The sequence below is a fragment of the Erpetoichthys calabaricus genome, chromosome 3 (genome assembly GCF_900747795.2).
Source record: "Erpetoichthys calabaricus chromosome 3, fErpCal1.3, whole genome shotgun sequence".
In the NCBI taxonomy this organism is placed as follows: Eukaryota; Metazoa; Chordata; class Cladistia; order Polypteriformes; family Polypteridae; genus Erpetoichthys; species Erpetoichthys calabaricus.
Window position 1 is genome coordinate 138,271,176 of NC_041396.2, and position 24,481 is coordinate 138,295,656.

At 36.4% G+C, this 24,481-nt stretch overlaps 1 protein-coding gene across 1 annotated transcript in view; it reads right to left on the reverse strand.

The window, feature by feature from the left end:
- The window catches only part of zfand3 (zinc finger, AN1-type domain 3), a 294,042-nt gene that overhangs the window by 198,588 nt on the left and 70,973 nt on the right, over positions 1-24,481 (reverse strand). The window contains exon 2 of the mRNA XM_028797375.2: positions 23,929-23,969. Coding sequence (XP_028653208.1) covers positions 23,929-23,969 — 41 coding nt within the window. The remainder of the gene's footprint in view (positions 1-23,928; positions 23,970-24,481) is intronic.

Sequence of the window (24,481 nt, forward strand, 5' to 3'; positions counted from 1 at the left end):
ACTATCCCAACCCACGTTTCCCTCAGCGGTTGCTTCCTGTTCTCTCTATAGTACAGTATTGCCATGAAAAAAGCCATAAAAAATTGGAGGATATTTGCGCTTTCCGCTAACAATTAAAAGTTAGATTCTAAGGAAAAATCCGTGAACGATTGAGTCCGCGAATCCTGAATCGTGACTTCGCGTGGGTCTACTGTATATGTTTTCTAACTTGGAGCCTATCACAGCAGCCTTGGCTTCAAGACAGGAAAAATCCCTGGACAGGGTGCCAGCCTACTGCAACAATGCTATACAGTAATCCCTCGCTATATCGCGCTTCGCCTTTCGCGGCTTCACTCCATCGCGGATTTTATATGTAAGCATATTTAAATATATATCGCGGATTTTTTGCTGGTTCGCGGATTTCTGCGGACAATGGGTCTTTTAATTTCTGGTACATGCTTCCTCAGTTGGTTTGCCCAGTTGATTTCATACAAGGGACGCTATTGGCAGACGGCTGAGAAGCTACCCAACTTACTTTTCTCTCTCTCTTGCGCTGACTTTCTCTGATCCTGACATAGGGGGATTGAGCAGGGGGGCTGTTCGCACACCTAGACGATACGGACGCTCGTCTAAAAATGCTGAAAGATTATCTTCACGTTGCTATCTTTTGTGCAGCCGCTTCCTGAAACGACATGCTGCACGGTGCTTCGCATACTTAAAAGCTCGAAGGGCACGTATTGATTTTTGATTGAAAAACAAACTCTGTCTCTCTCTATCTCTCTCTCTCTGCTCCTGACGGAGGGGGTGTGAGCTGCCGCCTTCAACAGCTTTGTGCCGTGGTGCTTCGCATACTTAAAAGCCAAATAGCCCTATTGATTTGTTTGCTTTTCTCTATCTCTGTGACATGATCTGCTCCTGACGCGCACTCCTGTGAAGAGGAAGATATGTTTGCATTCTTTTAATTGTGAGACGGAACTGTCATCTCTGTCTTGTCATGGAGCACAGTTTAAACTTTTGAAAAAGAGACAAATGTTTGTTTGCAGTGTTTGAATAACGTTCCTGTCTCTCTACAACCTCCTGTGTTTCTGCGCAAATCTGTGACCCAAGCATGACAATATAAAAATAACCATATAAACATATGGTTTCTACTTCGCGGATTTTCTTATTTCGCGGGTGGCTCTGGAACGCAACCCCCGTGATGGAGGAGGGATTACTGTATACATGGAATATATTTGACATGGCTGATGTTAAGGACTAAAAGAGTATATGATATTTCAATTATCTATTTTGAGAGAAAGAGGAAGATTGAAAAGACAAATATTTTAAAACCTAATACTGCCAGAAGATTATTTTCACAATATCAGGTATTTTGAGCTGTTAATGTAAAACTAAAATAAGATAAATTAAAAAATACAAATAAGCACAAAAAGACATTAGTAGGTTTAGTTTTTCACCAGTTGGAAGACTCTTCACCTACCTACAGTAACTGTAGTTCATTAGAGACATTGCAAACTCTGCAATTTTACAAGGTTTTCATCTCTTCAATGTTAAATGGCCTTTTTAATACAAAAGTGACTGGTCAGCAACAATATGCTGATCTTATATGCTGACAGTCAGTCTCTTGATCAAAGTTGTTTTATTCTCAAAAAGGATTTCTAGAGTGCGAAGTGGCAGGTCAATTATTGTCAAAAAAACGCAGAAATCTGAGAAATAAACTCGTGATTTTCCTCTCCATACTGTCAATGTTTTGTTGACCAGCACATTCCAACTTCAAGCATTTGAATTACATCTTGATATACAAGAAGTGTAAAGAAGTGCAGCAGCTCATCATAACGGATATCAGATGCAGTCTGGAATATAGCTTAGTGTGTACTGTTGCACGTGTACATATTCTGTTTTGGGCTATCTTGTGCTCAGTCAGAATTATTGCTAAGATGTCGTCATTTATGAACAGACTGAAATTCTGTAAGGAATCATTTGTATCTAATACTTCTGTCTTGAGCCCTGGAGATCAAGTGAACTGCAGCTTTGAAAGCTTGCCAAGCACATTCAAAGCAAAATCATCACCTTGGTATGCTTCACTAACACTTGGACCAGAATCTATCATGCTGTCACTATCAGCTCCTAAAGAACTGTAACTTTTATCAAACAGTACATCATTTTCTTCATCACATGCTTTATGTGCCCACATTCAGCTTGCTCTGTCAACGCAAAAACTATGTCAACACCAGCCCTCCATCACCTACCACATGTTTATTGGATGAATATATGTGAGCGCTTCATGGTGGATTACTCTCTGTTTTAGAGTTAAAAGTTACAAGGGTTAAAGCTTAATGGCAGGAATATTTATTCAAAAACCAAACATGGTTTTTAGTAAATTATTTTATTTCAGTTTCAGTCTTTTCAGCTACTTTCGTTCAGTTTTAGTTTTTCATTTCAGTTTTGTTGATTATTTTATTTCAGTTTACAAAAATGTTTTTTATTAATAGCTTCAGATTTGATTTTAGTTTTCATTAACTAACTATAAAATGCTTAAAAGATTTCACTCTTAAATTGATCTGGATCTAACTGGAGGAAATTTCTTGTATCTGCATTATTAAAACATCCTACAATTATTTTAATGTGAAAAAGGCACATTACAGTATGCAATCCTCCTCAATTATGGCAAAAGAGTCAAAAAGAGCTCTGTATTACTATAGGATAAAAAAGATACCTCCGAGTCCAAAACATAAAACTATGAACTCAAAATTAGGCTTATGTTATTTAACTAAACTTCAGTTTGAAGGACCAATACAATTTAAAAAATAAGTTCTACATATGACACGGAACTCATTTGACTTTAGTACTGCAGTACAATCGATCATATTTTAAATATTTGTTATGACTGTCATTAGAAATGAAGACGACCTTTAGAGACCAAAAAGGTCCTTGTTTGGATTTAGTGCCCAACTGATCAGACTTTTGCCACTGACTGATTCTGATAAATATGTTTGTGACTTCTGATAACCGATACATCTGGCCAATATAATGGTGTGCAAAAATATTCAATCCCATTGAAAGTCATCATGGGCTGAGAACTTATGCAAAACACTAACGAGTTTTTCTTCTTCAGTTAAGCATCTACAAAAATGGTTTATTTTGACTTTGGAAATTTATTGTTACACCGTAAGAGTTCACAATAAAAATACGGAATGGATAAATATATTTACAAATCTTTTGTCATGCAAAAAAATATTACTTTCAAGGGCACTGAATACTGTTGCATGCCACTATAAATAGCGACTCTGCCTGGACTCAAAAAGAAATATTCAAATACAGTGGTGTGAAAAACTATTTGCCCCCTTCCTGATTTCTTATTCTTTTGCATGTTTGTCACACAAAATATTTCTGATCATCAAACACATTTAACCATTAGTCAAATATAACACAAGTAAACACAAAATGCAGTTTGTAAATGGTGGTTTTTATTATTTAGGGAGAAAAAAAAATCCAAACCTACATGGCCCTGTGTGAAAAAGTAATTGCCCCCTGAACCTAATAACTGGTTGGGCCACCCTTAGCAGAAATAACTGCAATCAAGCGTTTGCGATAACTTGCAATGAGTCTTTTACAGCGCTCTGGAGGAATTTTGGCCCACTCATCTTTGCAAAATTGTTGTAATTCAGCTTTATTTGAGGGTTTTCTAGCATGAACCGCCTTTTTAAGGTCATGCCAAAGCATCTCAATTGGATTCAGGTCAGGACTTTGACTAGGCCACTCCAAAGTCTTCATTTTGTTTTTCTTCAGCCATTCAGAGGTGGATTTGCTGGTGTGTTTTGGGTCATTGTCCTGATGCAGCACCCAAGATCGCTTCAGCTTGAGTTGACGAACAGATGGCCGGACATTCTCCGTCAGGATTTTTTGGTAGACAGTAGAATTCATGGTTCCATCTATCACAGCAAGCCTTCCAGGTCCTGAAGCAGCAAAACAACCCGAGACCATCACACTACCACCACCATATTTTACTGTTGGTATGATGTTCTTTTTCTGAAATGCTGTGTTCCTTTTACGCCAGATGTAACGGGACATTTGCCTTCCAAAAAGTTCAACTTTTGACTCATCAGTCCACAAGGTATTTTCCCAAAAGTCTTGGCAATCGTTGAGATGTTTCTTAGCAAAATTGAGACGAGCCCTAATGTTCTTTTTGCTTAACAGTGGTTTGCGTCTTGGAAATCTGCAATGCAGGCCATTTTTGCCCAGTCTCTTTCTTATGGTGGAGTCGTGAACACTGACCTTAATTGAGGCAAGTGAGGCCTGCAGTTCTTTAGACGTTGTCCTGGGGTCTTTTGTGACCTCTCGGATGAGTCGTCTCTGCGCTCTTGGGGTAATTTTGGTCGGCCGGCCACTCCTGGGAAGGTTCACCACTGTTCCATGTTTTTGCCATTTGTGGATAATGGCTCTCACTGTGGTTCGCTGGAGTCCCAAAGCTTTAGAAATGGCTTTATAACCTTTACCAGACTGATAGATCTCAATTACTTCTGTTCTCATTTGTTCCTGAATTTCTTTGGATCTTGGCATGATGTCTAGCTTTTGAGGTGCTTTTGGTCTACTTCTCTGTGTCAGGCAGCTCCTATTTAAGTGATTTCTTGATTGAAACAGGTGTGGCAGTAATCAGGCCTGGGGGTGGCTACGGAAATTGAACTCAGGTGTGATACACCACAGTTAGGTTATTTTTTAACAAGGGGGCAATTACTTTTTCACACAGGGCCATGTAGGTTTGGATTTTTTTTCTCCCTAAATAATAAAAACCATCATTTAAAAACTGCATTTTGTGTTTACTTGTGTTATATTTGACTAATGGTTAAATGTGTTTGATGATCAGAAACATTTTGTGTGACAAACATCCAAAAGAATAAGAAATCAGGAAGGGGGCAAATAGTTTTTCACACCACTGTATATGTTTTTTATTTTATACCAAGGCATGCAGACAAAGCTACGTGTAAAAAAATGTCAATCAGCAATTATTCAGAAAAGTACTCATAAAAATAAATAACGGTATAACTCATCAGTATAATTAAATAATACTGAAAATCGGGAAACAATATAATATTCCTAAATTCTGTGCTGTTCACAATGAATAAAAATAAATAAAAAGATAAAACTAAATTATTGTTAAGAGATGTGAACATCTGTAACTTGGTCAAACTAATAGTTCCATTCTAGTAAAGGGAAGTTATAATGTAGGAATCACAACTTCTCTGCATTTATGTAATGGAGAGAGCTCCTCTTGTCCTCATAAATTTCAACCATAACACTGAACACCTCCTCACTAGGCACGGATGATGGTGGACAATCCAAATATCGCTTTGCCTGAGCACAAAGGTACTTAAAGCAGTTTTAAATGAGGCTCCTCCACTCAAAGGGATTGAATGACTTACCTATATATCAGATGTTCTTGCAGATAGTGCTGTAATTCTTACATAATGCCTTCAGGTTAATTTTGGCTTTGTGTTACTTCACACATGTTATGTGGCAGTATTTCTTTATTTTGGATTTGCTTTGCACATCATTTCCACGATCAGCATTTTCATCATTTTTAACTGTTAGCTTGTGTCATCACTTACAACAGCATTTCTCAACCTTTAAGTATTTGCGACCCGAGTTATCATAACAGTTTTAATCGTGCCCCCCCCCCCCCCCCCCCACACACACATTTTTTGAAAGGAGCCCACTAATACCAATTTGTTCTTTTTTAATTAATGATATATCATAGATGCATATTTTATTATACCTACTTAACTTTCATTGACATTTATCTAACTCTATATTTATTTTTCTAGTATCAGAATGTAGTTTACGTTAATTTGTTTTGGTTTCAATAGATGTATTTTTCATATTTTCGATTCTTGTTTTCTTTTTTTCACATCTTCGCGCCCCGCTTTTTGTTACTTCGCACCCCCCTAGGGGGGCCAACCCCACAGTTTGAGAACCACTGACTTACAAAATGGACACATTTTTCTACTGTGCTGCTCTTCTTTTTGGTTAAAGTGTATACTAACAACAGATTGTAAACATTTCTCCTGCATTATGCACTCACAAAGAAAACTGGAGGCTGATCACACGCAATTCCTAAAATAAAGTCATACTGAAAAATAAATATTAAGGTTAAATGTGTTATATTTTCACTGAATTTTAAAGGGGAAAAAGAATCCAGTTTAGTTTAATCCTGCATGTTATACTTTGAACACTGGGCCCCCACATCATTTGTGATTCGGCCGGTGCTCCACTCTAAAAAATTTATCAACTTTTGGCCACTACTGTAGATGCAGTGACTTCAAGTGTTTTGCACTCAAGGATCAGAAAGCCAAACAGCAGAGTAGAGAGCTGGAGGAGGGGAGTGTGTTTAAAGTGTTTAAGTAATCATAAGTAATTACTATATTTGTTTCACATATGCATACAGGAATGTGAAGTGTTCCAATACCACTAATTTCTTTGATCATGTCACTTTCCAAGCACAGAATATTAAAGTCATGTTTTGCACCACAAATAAATCAAAATTATTAGTAATAATGAAGCATACAAAAGCACATTAAGTGCAAACATACACGTGGTAGCACTTAAAACTAAACTTATGTTTGAATATAATCAAGTATTTACTTATAATTTTATTAAAATACTTATTTTAATATGAGTATTCAAACATAACTTTTTGTATCATTTGACAGCCTAGAAAGTCTTATTATTCTCTATTCATTGGTAAACAAGTACTGTCTAATGCTTCACAGAGACAAAATACTGAAATATATCAATATCTGATTATATTCTGAGTGAAGTTGTATACCGAGTGTGTTTAGAATAGCAGGCTATAGTCTACATAGTCACTGAGCTCTTTAAACTTTGACTGACTGCCTTTGAAAAATTGTTTTTAATGATAACATACATTCATTGTAACATATTGTAAATTTGTCACAGAAACGGAAAAGCAGCTAAAGGATAGGGTGCTGTATTTCTAACATTTTTTCAATTTTGACAAAAACAATGAGGACAGATGCACATATTTAAGCAGCCCATTCAGTTCATTTAAAAAAACCTACTGCTTTTGGAAAAGCAAGCTTATTGTTCAAAGAAAAGATAAAGCAATGAACTTTTGCTGGCTATGGTGAAATAGATTTTCTAGTTAAGAATAGAAAACAATATTTTAAAAACTACCACCGTGTACAAAATGTACAAACAATTCATACATTTAATACCTAAGAACAAACCAGACTTGCCTAGTGTATGAAATCAGGAGTTTTCTCAAAACTCCACTGTAGAGATCACACGTTTTTTTTTTTTGTTTTTTTTTAACCAATCCTGTCACTGAAAATGCTGGTGGCTGTATCGGCCCTTGATCAGAGTTACTTCTGCCAATGCTGATTAGGTTATTGAAATCTGCCATGTGATTAACCAGTCAGGCTCTATTTGGATTATATATTATTTGTGAATAGGTGAATTCTAATTTTTTTTCCATTATTTTGGGAACAACTTTTCATAGCGGCTACATTTAAATTTAATGGTGACATTGCGACAGGCTGAATATTAAAAAGAAAAAATAAATCAAAACATTACTGAACCTAAATTAGTCAAATTCAGGGTTATAGGGGTCAGAGCCTCTGGATGGCACTAGACATGATGCAGTAAACACAGCCTTGGACTGGGTGCCAGTCAAATCACAGGGCTCTTTCACATACATACTTTCTCTCACAAAGTGCCCTATTTGGAATGACCAATTTACCTAATACAAACATCTCTGGGATCGTTGGAAGTATTCCAGAGGATCCTGATGAAAACCCACACTAACAGGAGAGAAAATGCACTCTCTACATGGACATAATCCGAGTGTGAGCTTCAAACTAAGGATGCTGGATTAGAAAGGGAGCAAGGCTACCATGCAGCCCAAAGCAGAATCATAACACACAATCATCAACAATATGCCTTTTAACATTTTTACACACTATACATTTTAAAATGTTGCTTTGTAATGTTATCATTCATATTGAAATGTATTTTAAACTAGAGGTTAAAGTTCATGTAGTTGATTCCAAAACATTATAAATTTGACAATGTAAGAGAAAAAAGATTATCTATAAAATGATTAACAATATCTACATCTACTTACCTAATTACAAAATTACATCTACTTATACCAAGACAAGTCAGAATAACTAATCAATGTTAACTTTTAAGTGCAACTACTACTTTTGGTAGAGCGGAGTTTCATTTCTACTGGCCTGTACTAAATTTTAACTGTACTGAATTTAATATTTGCTTATTGTATTTTTGAATGTATCCATTTGGATGGATGGATGGATGGATGGATAGAATTTTATTGTAATATACACAGATGGCATAAGTGCTCATTCTTAAAATTCTTAAAAAGTCTCAATCCAGACTCTTATCATGCAAGGTTCTGTGTGGGAACAGGCTGCCCACCTCCATCCGTACTGCTGATTTAATCAGTGTACTCAAGAAGCAATTGAAGAACCATATGTTTGCATGGCCCCATAAAGTGATTATTTTCAAGGGGGTGACAGTAATAAAAAGAAGGAATCACATTGCATGACAGTTGCAGTCAAAATATAGAACCTTTTTATTAAACTAATTTTGCAAACAACTTAAACTAACATTTTGACAACATATTTTCAACCATCCAAAGAGGAATTTAGACTTTGTCAAATATCCAGAGGTACTTGTCAAAAGTTGTATTGCACTGAACTCAGAAAATGAATAAATAGTAAATATTTTTTGTAAACCAACTACACTTTCTGTTAATGTTAATCTCTGTCCACTGACACATTAAAGTTGACTTTTTAAACAACTTTACCATCAATAAACTGCATAATATATAAACTAATAAATAACAACAAAATAAATACTATTACTTCAAGACCAGGTGCATTACATAGTATTCACCAAATAAAATAAAATAAAACAAGTGCAACTTGGTGATGACATCTTTACCAACTGAACCATCATTAAGGCAAATTGCATTAATATGGACCTTCCTTCAAGCTATGCTATATACATAATTAATAAAACTGCAACTTGCATTTATAATGCTATTTGTGATATAGCCCTACGGAAGCATATTAGGGCCACGGTGAAGAAAAAAAAAAACTATATGTTGAGAATAAAGTCGACATGCTGACTTTATTCTCGACATTTCCACTTTAATGTCAAGATTAAAGTTGACATTTCCACTTTATTCTCATAGTTTATTTTGTCATTAAAGGAGAATGTCATAAACTAAACTTCATCCTAAAATCCACGTTTAATTTACTAGATTTTTTCAAACCCCATCATAATTTTTTTTTTTTTAATTTTATTGATTTTACTGTAATCATTCCATACAAATACAGTTCAATCCTATTTTTTGTAAAAATTGATCTAAACAAATCAACCCCCAACCCTGAGAAAGAGAGCATGGCCAAGGAGTAAAAGCTAGTAAAAATAAATAAATTGATGAGTTTAATAGGCAGATAAAGATTAATGGAGAAGAAAAAGAAATGGGAAGAGAATCTGTTTCCTCAGCGCTTAAAGGGCTTATTCTAAAATATTATTGATTAGATCCTGCCAGGTTTTGAAAAGGTTCTGCATAGATCCTCTAAGTGAGAATTTGATTTTTTTCCAATTTCAAATAATATAAAACATTAGTTACCCACTGACTTAAAAGAGGAGAGTTAGGATTCTTCCAGTTTAGCAAAATAAACCACCAATAGTGTAGTAAAGGCAATCACAGTTTGTTTGTCCCTCCCAACTTTAATCCCATCTGGAAGAACACCAAATACAGCTGTTAATGGGTTTGAAGGGATTGTGACATCAAGGCTGTCTGAAAGGCATTTAAACATTTTGGTCCAGAATGATGTTAATTTGGTGCAGGCCCAAAACATGTGACCCAGTGAGGCTGGAATTTGATTGCAGCGTTCGCAGGTTGAATCTTGCCCTGGAAACATTTTGGACAGTTTTAAGCAAGACAGATGTGTTCGATATATAATATTGAGTTGAATAATTGTATGCTTTGCGCATATGGAGCTTGAGTGAATTCTCTGCATTACTACCTTCCACTCCTTTTCTAATATGTTGAGTGAGAGATCCTTTCCCCATTGTCCTCTTGGATCTTTGAAAGGGAATAACTGTAAAATAATTGTATACATTGCAGAAATGCTGTCTGAGTCCTCGAAACTGAGCAATATTTTTTCCAGCATACAGAAAGGTGGGAGATGAGGAAAATCAGGCAGGTTCTGTTTAACAAAGTTTCTAATTTGAAGATAGTGAAAGAAATGTGTTGCTGGAAAGTTAAATTTGGAATGTAATTGTTCATAGGATGCAAAGATGTTGTCTATATAAAGATCTCTAAGTAATTTAATCACAAATGTTTTCCAGATATTAAAGACTGCATATGTTTGCGAGGGTTGAAAAAGGTGGTTCTCATGCAGAGGTAAACCCCATCATAAGTTAATGTAGCACATTAAATGCTATGTGTTAAGTGTTCCCCGACCCAGTTGTTAATCACTACGTGCTTCTTAAACTGACTTCCTCTGCACTAAGAGGAGGCGCAGGCAGCTATCACCGCACAGAATAAATTCACTTCATGATATTCCTGCTCTCTAAACATTTAGAATGCTAAAATAAATACTTGATATCATTTTCATGATGAAATGCATTAAAGCAGGTATTAAACAGGCACGGTAGTGTGGCAGTAGTGCTGCTCCCTCGCAGTAAGGAGTCTCCAGGTGTACTTTCAGTGTAGAGAAGAAGATTATGACAGGTGTGACGAGGCTCCAAAAAAACTGGATGTATGAATGGGTATCGCACAGGTTTAACTTAAATATTGTGTAAATGTTGGGTTTATGATCTGGTGGTCGGAGACAGGAACACAGAATTCAATGGATGTTCTTCTGAGCAGATTGCATGCGTGCTGTCTGTCTGACATACCAAACTCTCAGTTCCTATCCTTCCTTTTCTTTCTCCACATAACCAATCACCACACGATAAACATTTTTGCGAAATTAAAACTAGTTATAAACTTTGACCACGGAGTGTTCAGAACTTTAAAAAAATCTTTGTTATACAGGTTTAATTATGCCAACCATCCAGGATTGCGCCCATCCCAGCAAGCATTGTGTGCGAGGCAGGAGCAACGCCAGCACATCGCAGGGTGAATACGAGCAACACATACACTAGCAGGGTCAATACAGCATAACAAAACCCCACATCCTACATGACTTTGAATGGAAACTTAAGCACGCCGAGTAAACCCACCAGAAAAACATGCAAATTTAAGGCAGAAAACACCCGGGACCCCCTTGCTGTGAGGCAGCAGTGCAACCTCCATGCCACCGTGCCCCTACATGATTAATACATGCTTTAATGCATCTCATCACAAAAATTATATCAAGTATTTATCTTTGAATTCTAAATGTTCAGGGAGCAGGAATGTCACGAAATTAATGTATTCTGTGTGGTGATCGCAGCCTGCGCCTCCTCTTAGTGCAAGAGGAAGTCAGTTTAAGAAGCACGTAGCGATTAACATGGCTGGTGGAACACTTAACACAAAGCATTTAATGTGCTACATTACATAACTTATGACGGGGTTTGAGAAAATCTAGTAAATTAAATATTCATTTTAAGATGAAGTTTAGTTTACGATGTTCTACTTTAATGACAAATTACGAGAATAAAGTCAACATGTCCACTTTAATCTCTACATAAACGGCAAGAATAAAGTAGAAATGTATTCTTGTCATAAGCGTCAAGATTAAAGTGGAAATGTCGTAATAGTCGTTACACTATTACACAATACCCAGGTACATTACACAGTAAAGTACAACTTGCCTTGCAGTATTATCCAGTAGATAGATAGATAGATAGATAGATAGATAGATAGATAGATAGATAGATAGATAGATAGATAGATAGATAGATAGATAGATAGATAGATAGATAGATACTTTATTAATCCCAATGGGAAATTCACATTCTTCAGCAGCAGCATACTGATACAATAAATAATATTAAATTAAAGAATGATAACAATGCAGGTGAAAAACAGACAATAACTATGTATAATGTTAAATATTAACGTTTACCCCCCCTGGTGGAATTAAAGAGTCGCATAGTTTGGGGGAGGAACGATCTCCTCAATCTGTCTGTGGAGCAGGACAGTGACAGCAGTCTGTCGCTGAAGCTGCTCTTCTGTCTGGAGATGACATTATTTAGTGGATGCAGTGGATTCTCCATAATTGATAGGAGCCTGCTGAGCGCCCTTCGCTCTGCCACAGATGTTAAATTGTCCAGCTCCATGCCAACAATAGAGCCTGCCTTCCTCACCAGTTTGTCCAGGCGTGAGGCATCTTTCCTCTTAATGCTGCCTCCCCAGCACACCACTGCGTAGAAGAGGGCGCTCGCCACAACTGTTTGATAGAACATCTGCAGCATCTTATTGCAGATGTTGAAGGAAGCCAGCCTTCTAAGGAAGTATAACCGGCTTTGTCCTTTCTTGCACAGCGCATCAGTATTGGCAGTCCAGTCTAATTTATCATCCAGCTGCACTCCCAGATATTTATAGGTCTGCACCATCTGCACACAGTCACCTTTGATGATCACTGGGTCTATGAGGGGTCTGGGCCTCCTAAAATTCACCACCAGCTCCTTGGTTTTGCTGGTGTTCAGGTGTAGGTGGTTTGAGTCGGACCATTTAACAAAGTCATTGATTAGGTCCCTATACTCCTCCTCCAGCCCATTCCTGATACAGCCCACGATAGCAGTGTCATCAGCGAACTTTTGCACATGGCAGGACTCCGAGTTGTATTGGAAGTCCGATGTATATAGGCTGAACAGGACCGGAGAAAGTACAGTCCCTTGTGGCGCTCCTGTGTTGCTGACCACAATGTCAGATGTGCAGTTCCCAAGACGCACATACTGAGGTCTGTCTTTAAGATAGTCCACGATCCATGCCACTAGGTATGAATCTAATCCCATCTCTGTCAGCTTGTCCCTAAGGAGCAGAGGTTGGATTGTGTTGAAGGCGCTAGAGAAGTCTAGAAACATAATTCTTACAGCACCACTGCCTCTGTCCAAGTGAGAGAGGGATCGGTGTAGCATATAGATGATGGCATCTTCCGCTCCCACCTTCTCCTGATATGCAAACTGCAGAGGGTCAAGGGCGTGTTGAACCTGTGGCCTAAGGTGGTGAAGCAGCAGCCTCTCCATGGTCTTCATCACATGTGATGTCAGAGCAACAGGCCGAAAGTCATTCAGCTCACTAGGACGTGATACCTTTGGGACTGGGGTGATACAAGATGTTTTCCAAAGCCTCGGGACTCTCCCCTGTTCCAGGCTCAGGTTGAAGATGCGCTGTAGAGGACCCCCCAGCTCCGATGCACAGACCTTCAGCAGTCGTGGCGATACTCCATCTGGACCCGCTGCTTTGCTGGCACGAAGTCTCCTCAGCTCTCTGCTCACTTGCGCTGTTGTTATTATGGGTGGGGATGTTTTTCCTATGCTGGTATCAGCAGAAGGATGTGTGGAGGGTGCAGTACTCTGAGGTGAGAGTGAGAGTGGGTTAGGGTGGTCAAACCTGTTAAAAAAGTTGTTCATTTGGTTTGCTCTCTTCACGTCTCTCTCAATGGTGGTACCCCGCTTCGAGCTGCAGCCAGTGATGATCTTCATCCCATCCCACACTTCCTTCATGCTGTTATTCTGCAACTTCTGCTCCAGCTTTCTCCTGTACTGCTCCTTCGCCGCCCTGAGTTGGACTCGGAGTTCCTTCTGCACGCGCTTGAGCTCATAGTATAGAAACAGTATACACACATTTGAATATAATGGTCCACATCCGACCTTTTAAAACCATAGTATCTCCAGACAACAGACACAGCTCCTTTTTTCGGCAAACATTCTTCTGTGTCATCATGTTCAACTTTATTGTCTGCTACAACTTCAGTTTCAGAATGTTCTTTGTCCATTTTCACCGTTCAATACCTCCACTAACGCATGTACTCCGTTGCATGCATGTTTAGCGGTGCAGCAGTGAAAAAGGTCCCTCCCTTAAACAGTTTCCCGCTACACCATGTTCTGAACGTTGTTTAGGCTATTTAAACCGGTGTTGTGGTATAGGAAAAATCCATATCATAAAAAAAAATAAAAAACGGGTTTTGGTGTGACCTGGTATAACGCCCAGCACTAACTTTTAGTATTTTTGGCTGTATACATTTTTTTGATAATGCCCTTTCTGTGTATTACGTCATTAAACTCTGTTAATGTGGAACTCAAAGATGCAATCTGGTTTATCAGAGTCTTAAACTGTTCATCATGAAGGGCTTCAGTGGGCATCAGTAATCAAAACTTCAACAAGACATTCCTTGTTTATTTTTCAGCCTGTGAGCCCATATAAATTAAAGCTCATCCTGAAACCTCTGCTGGATAAGATTACACTTCGCTTCAATCTGGCTGACCGCAATTATCTTTTAAGAAGATGTTTCTTATGAAGAAGACTAAGTTTGGTATTCTACAACTCAAGGTTTTATCTGCATAATCATGGTACATATTAATTTTCCACAATAAATTTTCTTCTAAAAAGTGAAGCATATTTTATAAATTAAAAAAAATAACTAGCCCTCTCTTGTATTTTATAATGGAACTAGTTGGTACTGGGGTCCAAGTTTGGAAAAAAAGCCCTAAAACGTATAGAATACATCCACATTGAAGTAGCAAAGGTTTGGTTTAGGAAAACATGACTACCATGTTTCTGAGGCATGTTCACAACAACAAAACTAAACTAGAAGTAATACATTATCAGATTCTTGGTATTATTTTCTTGAAATAAGGAACAGTTTCATGAATGCTTGTCTGCTTGCAGCAGTCATTGTTTGCGGAGTTATGGCAATTTCCCATTCACCAAGCTATATTCTGCCTATTATCTTACTTTTGTTTTTGCAATTTGTTTTCTTCAGTGGTTCTTACAATGGCTTGTAGGAACAAGACAGATGCTCAAATCATGTGATTTTTTTCTTAAACAGCACCCGCTTTCCAAATACTACATTCTTTGTTATTTTACATAGCCTACAAAGTGTGAATCATGCCAAGAAATATAAAAGTCTCCTTTTGCCATTATCACCAACCATTATGCATATCTCCATGTGCAATATTGTTTAATTAGCTTGACTGTATACAGGGATAGTCCTAACTCACATGAATTAAAAGAAAATAAAGTGATCACCACCAGATTATTTTTCATCGCCTGAAAGAAGGAAACCTGCTGGCTCCCACTACTGCAGGCGGACTGACCTGACTAGAAAAACAAGGAGGTGCTTTAAAAAGCCCAACACAAAATCTTTATCATTACAACAGGGTGCTACTAGGAAAACATTTCCACTTTTTTTTACCCCAGAGTATAAAACGGGCAACAAGCATTCCTTGGATATCAAAACTGTTTCAACAGCTAGAACACTAATTTATTCAAACAAAAATGCAAAATGTATTGTACTTTTTTGTAAAAGATTAAAACACTGTTTCCTAGCTCCACTTTATGAGCTGAACAGTATCTTAAAACAACATCCTACTACTTTTACTACTTTTTGTTAATAAAATGCATTTTAAGAAAAATTTCAGAATATCCTTAATTTTATATTCAATATTACAACCAAGCACAGATATTTATCAATTTAACAACATTAGAGATGTGAACTTACTGCCCCTAATTGTTATTTACATTAAATTAAATATGGTGCTGGATGCCACTTTCAAACACCAAGCCTAGGTTGTGTCACTCTTTTGAGTTTGCTCTAAAAACATAATTATTACATGCTAAATCTGTTAAAGCAAAGGTTACAATAACTTTTTTTTTTTTAAAATGCTTATGTTGTAATTAGCTAAATGCATTTTCTACTTCATTAAAGAAAATATATCTAATATTCCATAAATATACAATTATATCATTACAAATGTATTACTTAATTAGAATATTTTCTATTAATAATTAGTAGGTTTCGCTAATACAGTTTTAGTCAAAAGAATTCATAATTAACATTATTGTCAAAATAAAAAATGACAGCATTAAATTCACATAATAAGTTGTTAAGAAAATAGAATATATTATTTCCAAAGCAAATATTCCATCATTAACCAAACAGAGATTTTTCTGCTATGGTCCATCCACTTCCTTTTGTTGTGGCAATGAATTTAAATGTAGGCCAGTTAACATTCATTAGTGTCACACAAGTAACATTATCTTGTACATTGTTTTTGAAAGGAAACATTCTAATGAGCCAGTAACAGAAAAGGAAATCACTGCAGGCCTGACTCGCACCTTAAAATGATTTAAGTAATGGTAGCAACAGTGAAATCAATGCTGGCGTTTTAAAATAGCATGACACTCTGAAACATACTTAACCTAATTCATCATCATAGGAGGCCTAAACCCATTCCAGCAGTTATGGGCTGTAGTTTTAATTCTATTAGATTTATTGCAATGCAGTGCCCTTTACGGAGTACAGGCTCAGGTCACTCACAAATATTAGCAACTATAAAAGTACAAAATCACAATATTTTTATACATAACCACAAAGGTATACGTTAAGAGTAAAACAGAAATTATTCTCAATATGAGAATGAAAAGCGATTATAATAAAAAAAAAAAATGAAAACAACTTTAACACCTTATAGGTCATTAGGATATACATATATGAAGCTGTGTGGGAAATCATCTCTTGTGGGTGCAGCATTTCCTGCAAACCACAAAATTAAAGAACACTCATACAGACCAACAGAACAAATAATAAAAAGATCAATTTTAACAGGCTTTTAGGTTGATATTAAAGAGTAATATTAAAAAGCAAACCTAAAATACCATCTAATTTATTAATTCTAAAATGCTATTGGGAGCAGCTGCAAGAGTACAAAAAAAAAGTAATACTACCTCCAAACAGGAGAAGGTGCTATCAGTAACTGTGAGTAATGAGCTCATAAGTGTGTTTTTTCTTCTTAATGATATTCCAGACAGATGATTTAGGTAATCCTAAGGTTTTACCCATGTCTCTAATGGTTTTATTCAAGTTTTTCAGCCTCATAATGGCTTCTTGACTTTCACTGGCACAGCACTTGTCCTCATGTTGAAGAATGGCAACTACAGACTCAAAAGGGAAGAAGCAAGCCCAGGTATCTTATGCTTGCACTAAGCAAGCAATGAAACACACCTGAGTAATCACAAAAACCTGTGACCCTGATTTTCCCAAACATTATGGTGCCCTGAAATGAGGGGACCATGTATAAAAAGTGTTATTTTTACAGGATTTGACCAAAATGTATGCAAATAACCTTAACAACTGCAATGTGCACTTTAATAATGTCTGAATTGTTTGATGTGTAGTTTTAAATAGTGGAGGACAGGGGTAAATCAAGGCAAAATGTGTCTTTGTCCCAAACACTATGGAGGGCACTGTTCGAGAGTCACTGTTGCTTGAACAGAAGTTGTTGGCACTTATTTGTCCAAACATAGTAATAATGTTGACAGTTCATTCTTGTGGTAAAGAATCATGGTTTGGTATACACTAATCATGCACATTTAGGTAAACAGTCATCTAATATACAGTACATGTCCTCATTAAGTTTTTCACATTTCTCGTTGTGCTCAATGAATTTTCCACTCCACTGTTGCAAATAATGTTACAGTAATAAGAACAGTTTGTTGAATACCAAGAAAAAGATACAAAGTCTGTCATTTACATGCCAAAAAGTGAGGGGGGAAAAAATAATACTGTGGGGCATTTCTATGTCATTTTGCCTTGATTAACTTCAGGAATGTTTAGTTCCCCCTAAAGTCAGTAATTGGCCAGGGTAATAAAATAACAACAGACAATAAAAATGAGGAAGGTATTGTTCCTTGCAAATATAAACAACTATTGCCAGGTTAATTCTGCATCAGTGCATCGGATCAACTTCCTCAAAATTGAGTCATATTTACTCACAACTCTTCCTGGTAATTTATGAACAACAATTAATAAAATTTAAATGTAAAAACATGAAAATAGTGCAAGCTCTAGTAGAAATTTAGATAGTAACACATTTTTACATGCAGCTACCTAACTTAGTACTTTAACTGTCCCCGTTCTTGAGGAAAGTAGTGCAAGAGGAAGTCAGTTTAAGAAGCTCACGTAGCGATTAACAACTGGGTCGGGGAACACTTAACACAAAGCATTTAATGTACTACATTAACAAATGACGGGGTTTGAGAAAATCTAGTAAATTAAACATTGATTTTAGGATGAAGCTTAGTTTATGACATTCTACTTTAGTGACAAAATAAACTATGAGAAAAAAGTGGAAATGTCGACTTTAATCTCTACATAAGCGTCGAGATTAAAGTGGAAATGTCGAGAATAAAGTCATGTTGACTTTATTTTCGACAGTTTTTTTTTTTTCTTCACTGTGTTCGTATTTTTTTTTTCTTCACCGTGGCCCTAATATGTTTCCGTAGGGCTATAACACAAATAGCATTATAAATGCAAGTTGCAGTTTTATTATTTATGTATATAGCTTAGCTTGAAGCAAGGTCCATATTAATGCAGTTTGCCTTAATGATGGTTTAGTTGGTAAAGATGTCATCACCAAGTTGCACTTGTTTTATTTTATTTTAATTTGGTGAATACTGTGTAATGCACCTGGGCTTGAAGTCTTGAAGTAATTATTCATTAGTTTAAATATTATGCAGTTTAATGATGGTAAAGTTGTTTAAAAAGTCACTTTAACGTGTCAGTGGACAGAGATTGTTAACATTAACAAAGTATAGTCGGTTTACAAAAAATATTTACTATTTTTTATTGCTTTTCTAAGACATGTTCAGTGCAGTACAACTTTTGACAAGCACCTCTAGTCTCTCAAGTCAAAATGCCTCTTTGGATTGTTGAAAATATGTTGTTAAAATTTTAGTTTAAGTTGTTTGCAAACTTTGTTCAATAAAAAGACTATATTTTGACTGCATCTGTCATGCAATGTGATTCCTTCTCTTCATTAGTGCCACCCCCTTGAAAACTATCCCTTTATGGAGCCATGAAAACCTGTATTAATACTTGTGTGCACATTAAAATGTTTTATTGTACAATGTACAATTCTTAGCATTCAGTAATTGCAGTGGAAAATGTGGTTAACATCCACTCACGCATGGGGAAAAAAAATTCCTTCCAATACAGTGAAACCGGTATAATTTTGAAAAATACTGTGATATAGAATTTTGGTCATACCGCCCAGCACTACTTAAAATGTATTTTCCTCGTTACAGCCTTCTCTTTTTTTTGTAAAGGGCAAAAGACTTGCACAACTGAAAAGAAGTCAACACATAATTGTGGGTGGCACCCTGACGGAGTAGGTACCACTGCAACCTCATGGATTCAGTTTCCACAGTTCAAATCCTTCACTGGGTTACTTTTCATGTGGAGCCTGCATGGGTTTTGCTTCAGGCACTCTGGCTTCCTTTCAAGAATAATTAGTAGTTTCAAATACTGTGTGTATGTGTGTGTGTGTGTGTGCGTATATGAGTGTACCCTTTAACAGACAGGTGTCTTGTTCAGAATGAGTATTTTTAATTAAGACTTTATAAAGGTTTCTCAATCTCTTTCTTCATAAAATGAGCCATTAGCCTGGAGGTTACAGCATCACAGAGAGACAGTCGTATTTTATTACAAATTTCCATCACAGCTCAATTATTCTCTCTCTCTATAATCCAACGTCCAACTGTATGTCTGTCCGCTTTTCAAGACAGGACTACTTAACGTATTTATATTGGGTTTTTTTTCTATACTTTGCTTTAAAATTCCTGTTGATTTTCAGACTTCTCTCTCATCGCGCTGTATTTTAGTTCGGTTACAGCACCAATTTATTCGCACGAATCCATGAGACAGGCTGCAAGGCGAAAGGGAGGGGGAGGCGGGACCTCAGGAGTAGGCAGGGCCATCCTCACTCACGCGTCAGCTTCCGTTCAAGTCACTCTACCTCTCGCCACGTGTTGGAGCATACATTGCCTCTGCTTAGCTAGTGATACCATTTTGTTCAGCAGACAATATCATCTAGAGATTGGTAAAAAGTAACGTTTGACATTTTTGAGAGACAAATCACAGCCACGTGTGTTTTCGAGAGTACCTGCTCATAGGCAGAGATATCAAGCCTACGCGCCCTTCTCACCACGCAGGGGATGCTCTCCCATCAGAACTGAACATGATCAGATACAGTGGCAATGTTTGGCATTGGACCGCACTTTCCTTCCACTTGGCCTTGCCAACTTTTTACCATTTTTGGCAAAGAGATCACAGCTCCATTCTCGCCCCTGATAGATAAACCAAAAATATTGTATATCAAGGGGCCCTCGGATATGAAAGTTATCAATATAAATTATTCTCAATATAATTTTTTTTTTTTTTTACATTTTTTATTGATTTTTAAAGTTTGTCCTGTTTCTTCCACTTGGCCTTGCCAACTTTTTACCATTTTTGGCAAAGAGATCACAGCTCCATTCTCACCCCTGATAGATAAACCAAAAATATTGTATATCAAGGGGCCCTCGGATATGAAAGTTATCAATATAAATTATTCTCAATATAATTTTTTTTTTTTTTTTACATTTTTTATTGATTTTTAAAGTTTGTCCTGTTTCACTACTAAGCAGGTGGAACCGAGGGGGACAGCTAATTTTAGATATGAGGTCATGTTCAAAACACAATCAAATTAATTAGATGTGGTCCAACATTGCAGACAGTGTAGGACTTTAAATAAATATACAATTGAAAAACTCTCAGTTACAAAACAAAAAATTTCAGGATTAATGCTACAACATCTTGCAAATTCAACATTTAATGACATACAGCCTGATCATGAAATGGGAATAATATCAAATGGTATTTCAGTAAAGTAGCTTTCAATATATCTGGTCTGAATGAAGAAAAATTTGTAACTTAACTCTATATTTCTGATTCTGTCCAGAATGCACAAGCTAATTACAGAGTCTTTAAAATCAGCAGAGCTTGTGCGCTGTGCTGATAAGTTTTACTATGAAGCAAAGGAAAAACATTGTAATTAAATTCTGGAGCTTGTCGTTTTTTAATTTGGGTTTTATTATGCATTTTTTCCTTACGATACAAAAATCACATTTCTGAATTTCTTTATTTTTATTAAAACATTTACACTTCTATACTGATAAATATAAATTGGTACAGTATTGTTTTATTCATAACGCTATTTTTTCCTTTAAACATCTGTTAAAACATTGTCAAATTTAAGAACTTTCTACATAATTCTTTTCGTTTTTCTTTTAGCTTATCCTGGATTGATAATACAATGCTAAAAAAAAAAATTGACAACTTAATACTACTTTTACTTGTGTGCTCACCATAAAAGCCCTTTCTTGTTAAATAAATAAATATATATTATATATATTCTTGTTCTAAGCTGTACTAAGACGGTTTCTATGAGAATTATATTGCTTGCAGTCTTAGCGAGATGAAAAAAATTAAATGGCAAGTTAAATAAAACATGCTGCACAAAAATCTTCCAAGGCAAGTCTTCTACAATAGTTAAGCATGTTTATTAAGAAAATATATCTACAAACTTCTTCTGTTTTTGAATTTCATAATGCACAGTGAAATGCTTTCCATATGAGAACTCATTTTGCTGATGCTTAAAATATACCTAACTTCACAATGACAACACAGAAAGTTGCCAAGTAATCTGCATAAGTTATTCATTCAATTTTTTTCCTTTCTTATAAATTATTTGACAAAAATAAACTCAGTTTATGACAGCATGAATTAAAATTATCAAGTGTTTGTTCCATCATGATTACAATGTGGACTAGTGTTATTTGGAAAAATAAAAAATTAATTACATATCGATCGTCTTTCTTCCCCCCAGTTTGGTTACGTGGGAAGGTTTATGAATGGAATTAAAACAGAAATCTCACCTTGTAATTTTGTTTGAGTATGTAAAAAGTATGCCTCAATATTGACAACTCAAACATTAACAATGTCATAGTCACTTTGACCTATATTTTCACATACTTATTTTACAGATAACTCACAAAGTTACTAAGGCAATGTGGTTTGGACCAGAAAGCCATCACAATACCTTCAGGCTGGCTCTTCTTGATAGACAAGGCCACCCTTTCCAAATTCAATTGACTACAAAACACTCTGGCTGCCAGATTTCAGTTTCTTGGGTGTTGATTTTTATGTGTTTTTCCCCTTTGAAGATGTAGGCAAACATTTTCTAGCATTCTGAGGCTTACTAAAATTGAACTCACAAGTCATGTTTTAAAAGAGGTAATTCACCACAGATTACGGCGTTTCATATACTTTAAAAAAAAAAAAAAAAAAATGTCCATTGTGGCAGGAGGCTGGGGGCCAGACCCAGCCGGGATGCCTGGTAGGACCGGAAGGAGATCTATACGTCGTCCGGGATAGCAAGGGGACCACGAGGAAGTGGCAGGGAGGCTTAAACCCGTGGGGGCCCGTGGCTACCGCCAGGGGGCGCCCCAAGTCTCATAAAGCCCGGGAGATCTATACTTCCGCCACACCAGGAAGTGCCACCGGAAGAACGTCAGTGAGCACCTGGTGCATGTCTCAGTGACTATAAAGGGGGCCACCTTCCTACAGTCAAGGAGCAAGAGTCGGGAGCTGGAGGTGGACGAAGCTCCAGAGACAGAAAGAAGAAAGGCGGCCCACAGACATTTGAGAGGCCCATGTTTAGGGGTGTTTGGTGCGGGAGCACTGTATGCTGTACAGGACTGTGTTGGGACTCTGGGTGAAAATAAACTTGTGTTTTATAACCCTGCTGGTGTTTGTCGGATGGTGTTCGGGCGACTTCTCACACCATGTAAATAAAATTACATTATCTTCAAACACAAAGGAGTGTTTAAACAAAGCTGCAAATATTTTTTAAAGGTTCACTGAAATACTGCAGGACTTTAGATATGTAAACATGAGAGCAAGTAAAACACATTAAACCAATCTCATTCGGAAGGTAAAAAGAAATGGCAACTGAAAAATGTCTTTTGAACAGAATAGAACAGAACAAAATTTGTCACCAAAACCATCATCAAATTAAACATGAATTAATCAGTGGAAAACATTCATACTACTGATGAATGTCAACAGAATGCTATGAATGTGCCAGAAAGTTACATCAGAACCAATGTGACAAGACTTCTTTGTGAATTAAAATTACAATGATACCTCACTGCTAAAGCAGCCAATTAATCTGTACACAAAATAACTAACATTCCAAATAATTAGCTCACTTTGATCTAGAAACATGTACTTTAACGATGCTAGAAGAATAGAATACTCAAATAACTTGAAAACTACAGTGAAGAACTATACAAGTATTTGTAACAGCAAGCTGAGATACCAAACTGCGTAATACTCCTTGTTTATTATATATTAAAACTAAGAATTATCCATATTTATTTGAAGGAAATCATAGAATGCACTTATTTTCAGGTCAGTTTTCAGTAGAGACATTTTTAAATTGAAAGAATGTGTGTGTACATGACACAGCTTTGGAATGTGTAGACACAGTAGGTAAGCAAACAGATACACAAAATCAGTTCAATGAACTATTTACTGTAATTAGAGAGGCATACCCAAAAACACAACATAAGATATAGAAATTTAATGTTGAGAACATTTCTAGTTTATGCTGATCCCCAAACACAATGAATGTATTAAGAAGAGAAATGCCATAAAATAGGTAATAACCCTAAACTGTTCTTTTATTGAGATTTGAAAGTTGTCACCTCAAAAACAGGGAATGTTGAGATAAATTTTTATGGCGACACTGTCAGCTATGTAGTCCTCAAAACTTGTAATTTCAGTTGTGCTAATCGACAATTATATTTATTTAAAGCCCACCTGACCAAAAGGGCAAATTATGTGAGAAAGGTTCACTTACCAGCAAAGCACTTAGAACAGAGATTTCTAGTCTTACTGGACCTGTTGTAAAACAAAAATGAAAACATAAGCATAATAAAATTCATCATTCAAAGTCATCAACAGAAAACAAAACAAATGACCTTTATTTTATATAATGACTTTCAATGATAAGCACATAAAGTGAAACTTCACTGTCATGCAACAAAACATAACATTTTCAAAACAACCAAATATAATTCAGGGTCAGTTGTGGGGCACTAAGGATTGATAGCCAATCTAAGCAGCACTGGGTAAGCAGGAAACATCCCTGGACAGAGTGCTAATCCATATACATACTAACCCTTACAAAGGAGCCTACTTGGAATCACAAATTAACACAACACTGACATCTTTGGTAATGTGGGAGAAAATAGGAAATGTATGTTACAGCCACAGATCTAAAATCATGACATAAAACAGCACAATATACAATAATACCTTTAATATTATAAGCAATCTTAACTGATGACAATACACAGAGCAAAAAAAAAGAGAACTCGAATAAGTGCACTTAAGTTATTTAAGTTTGCATA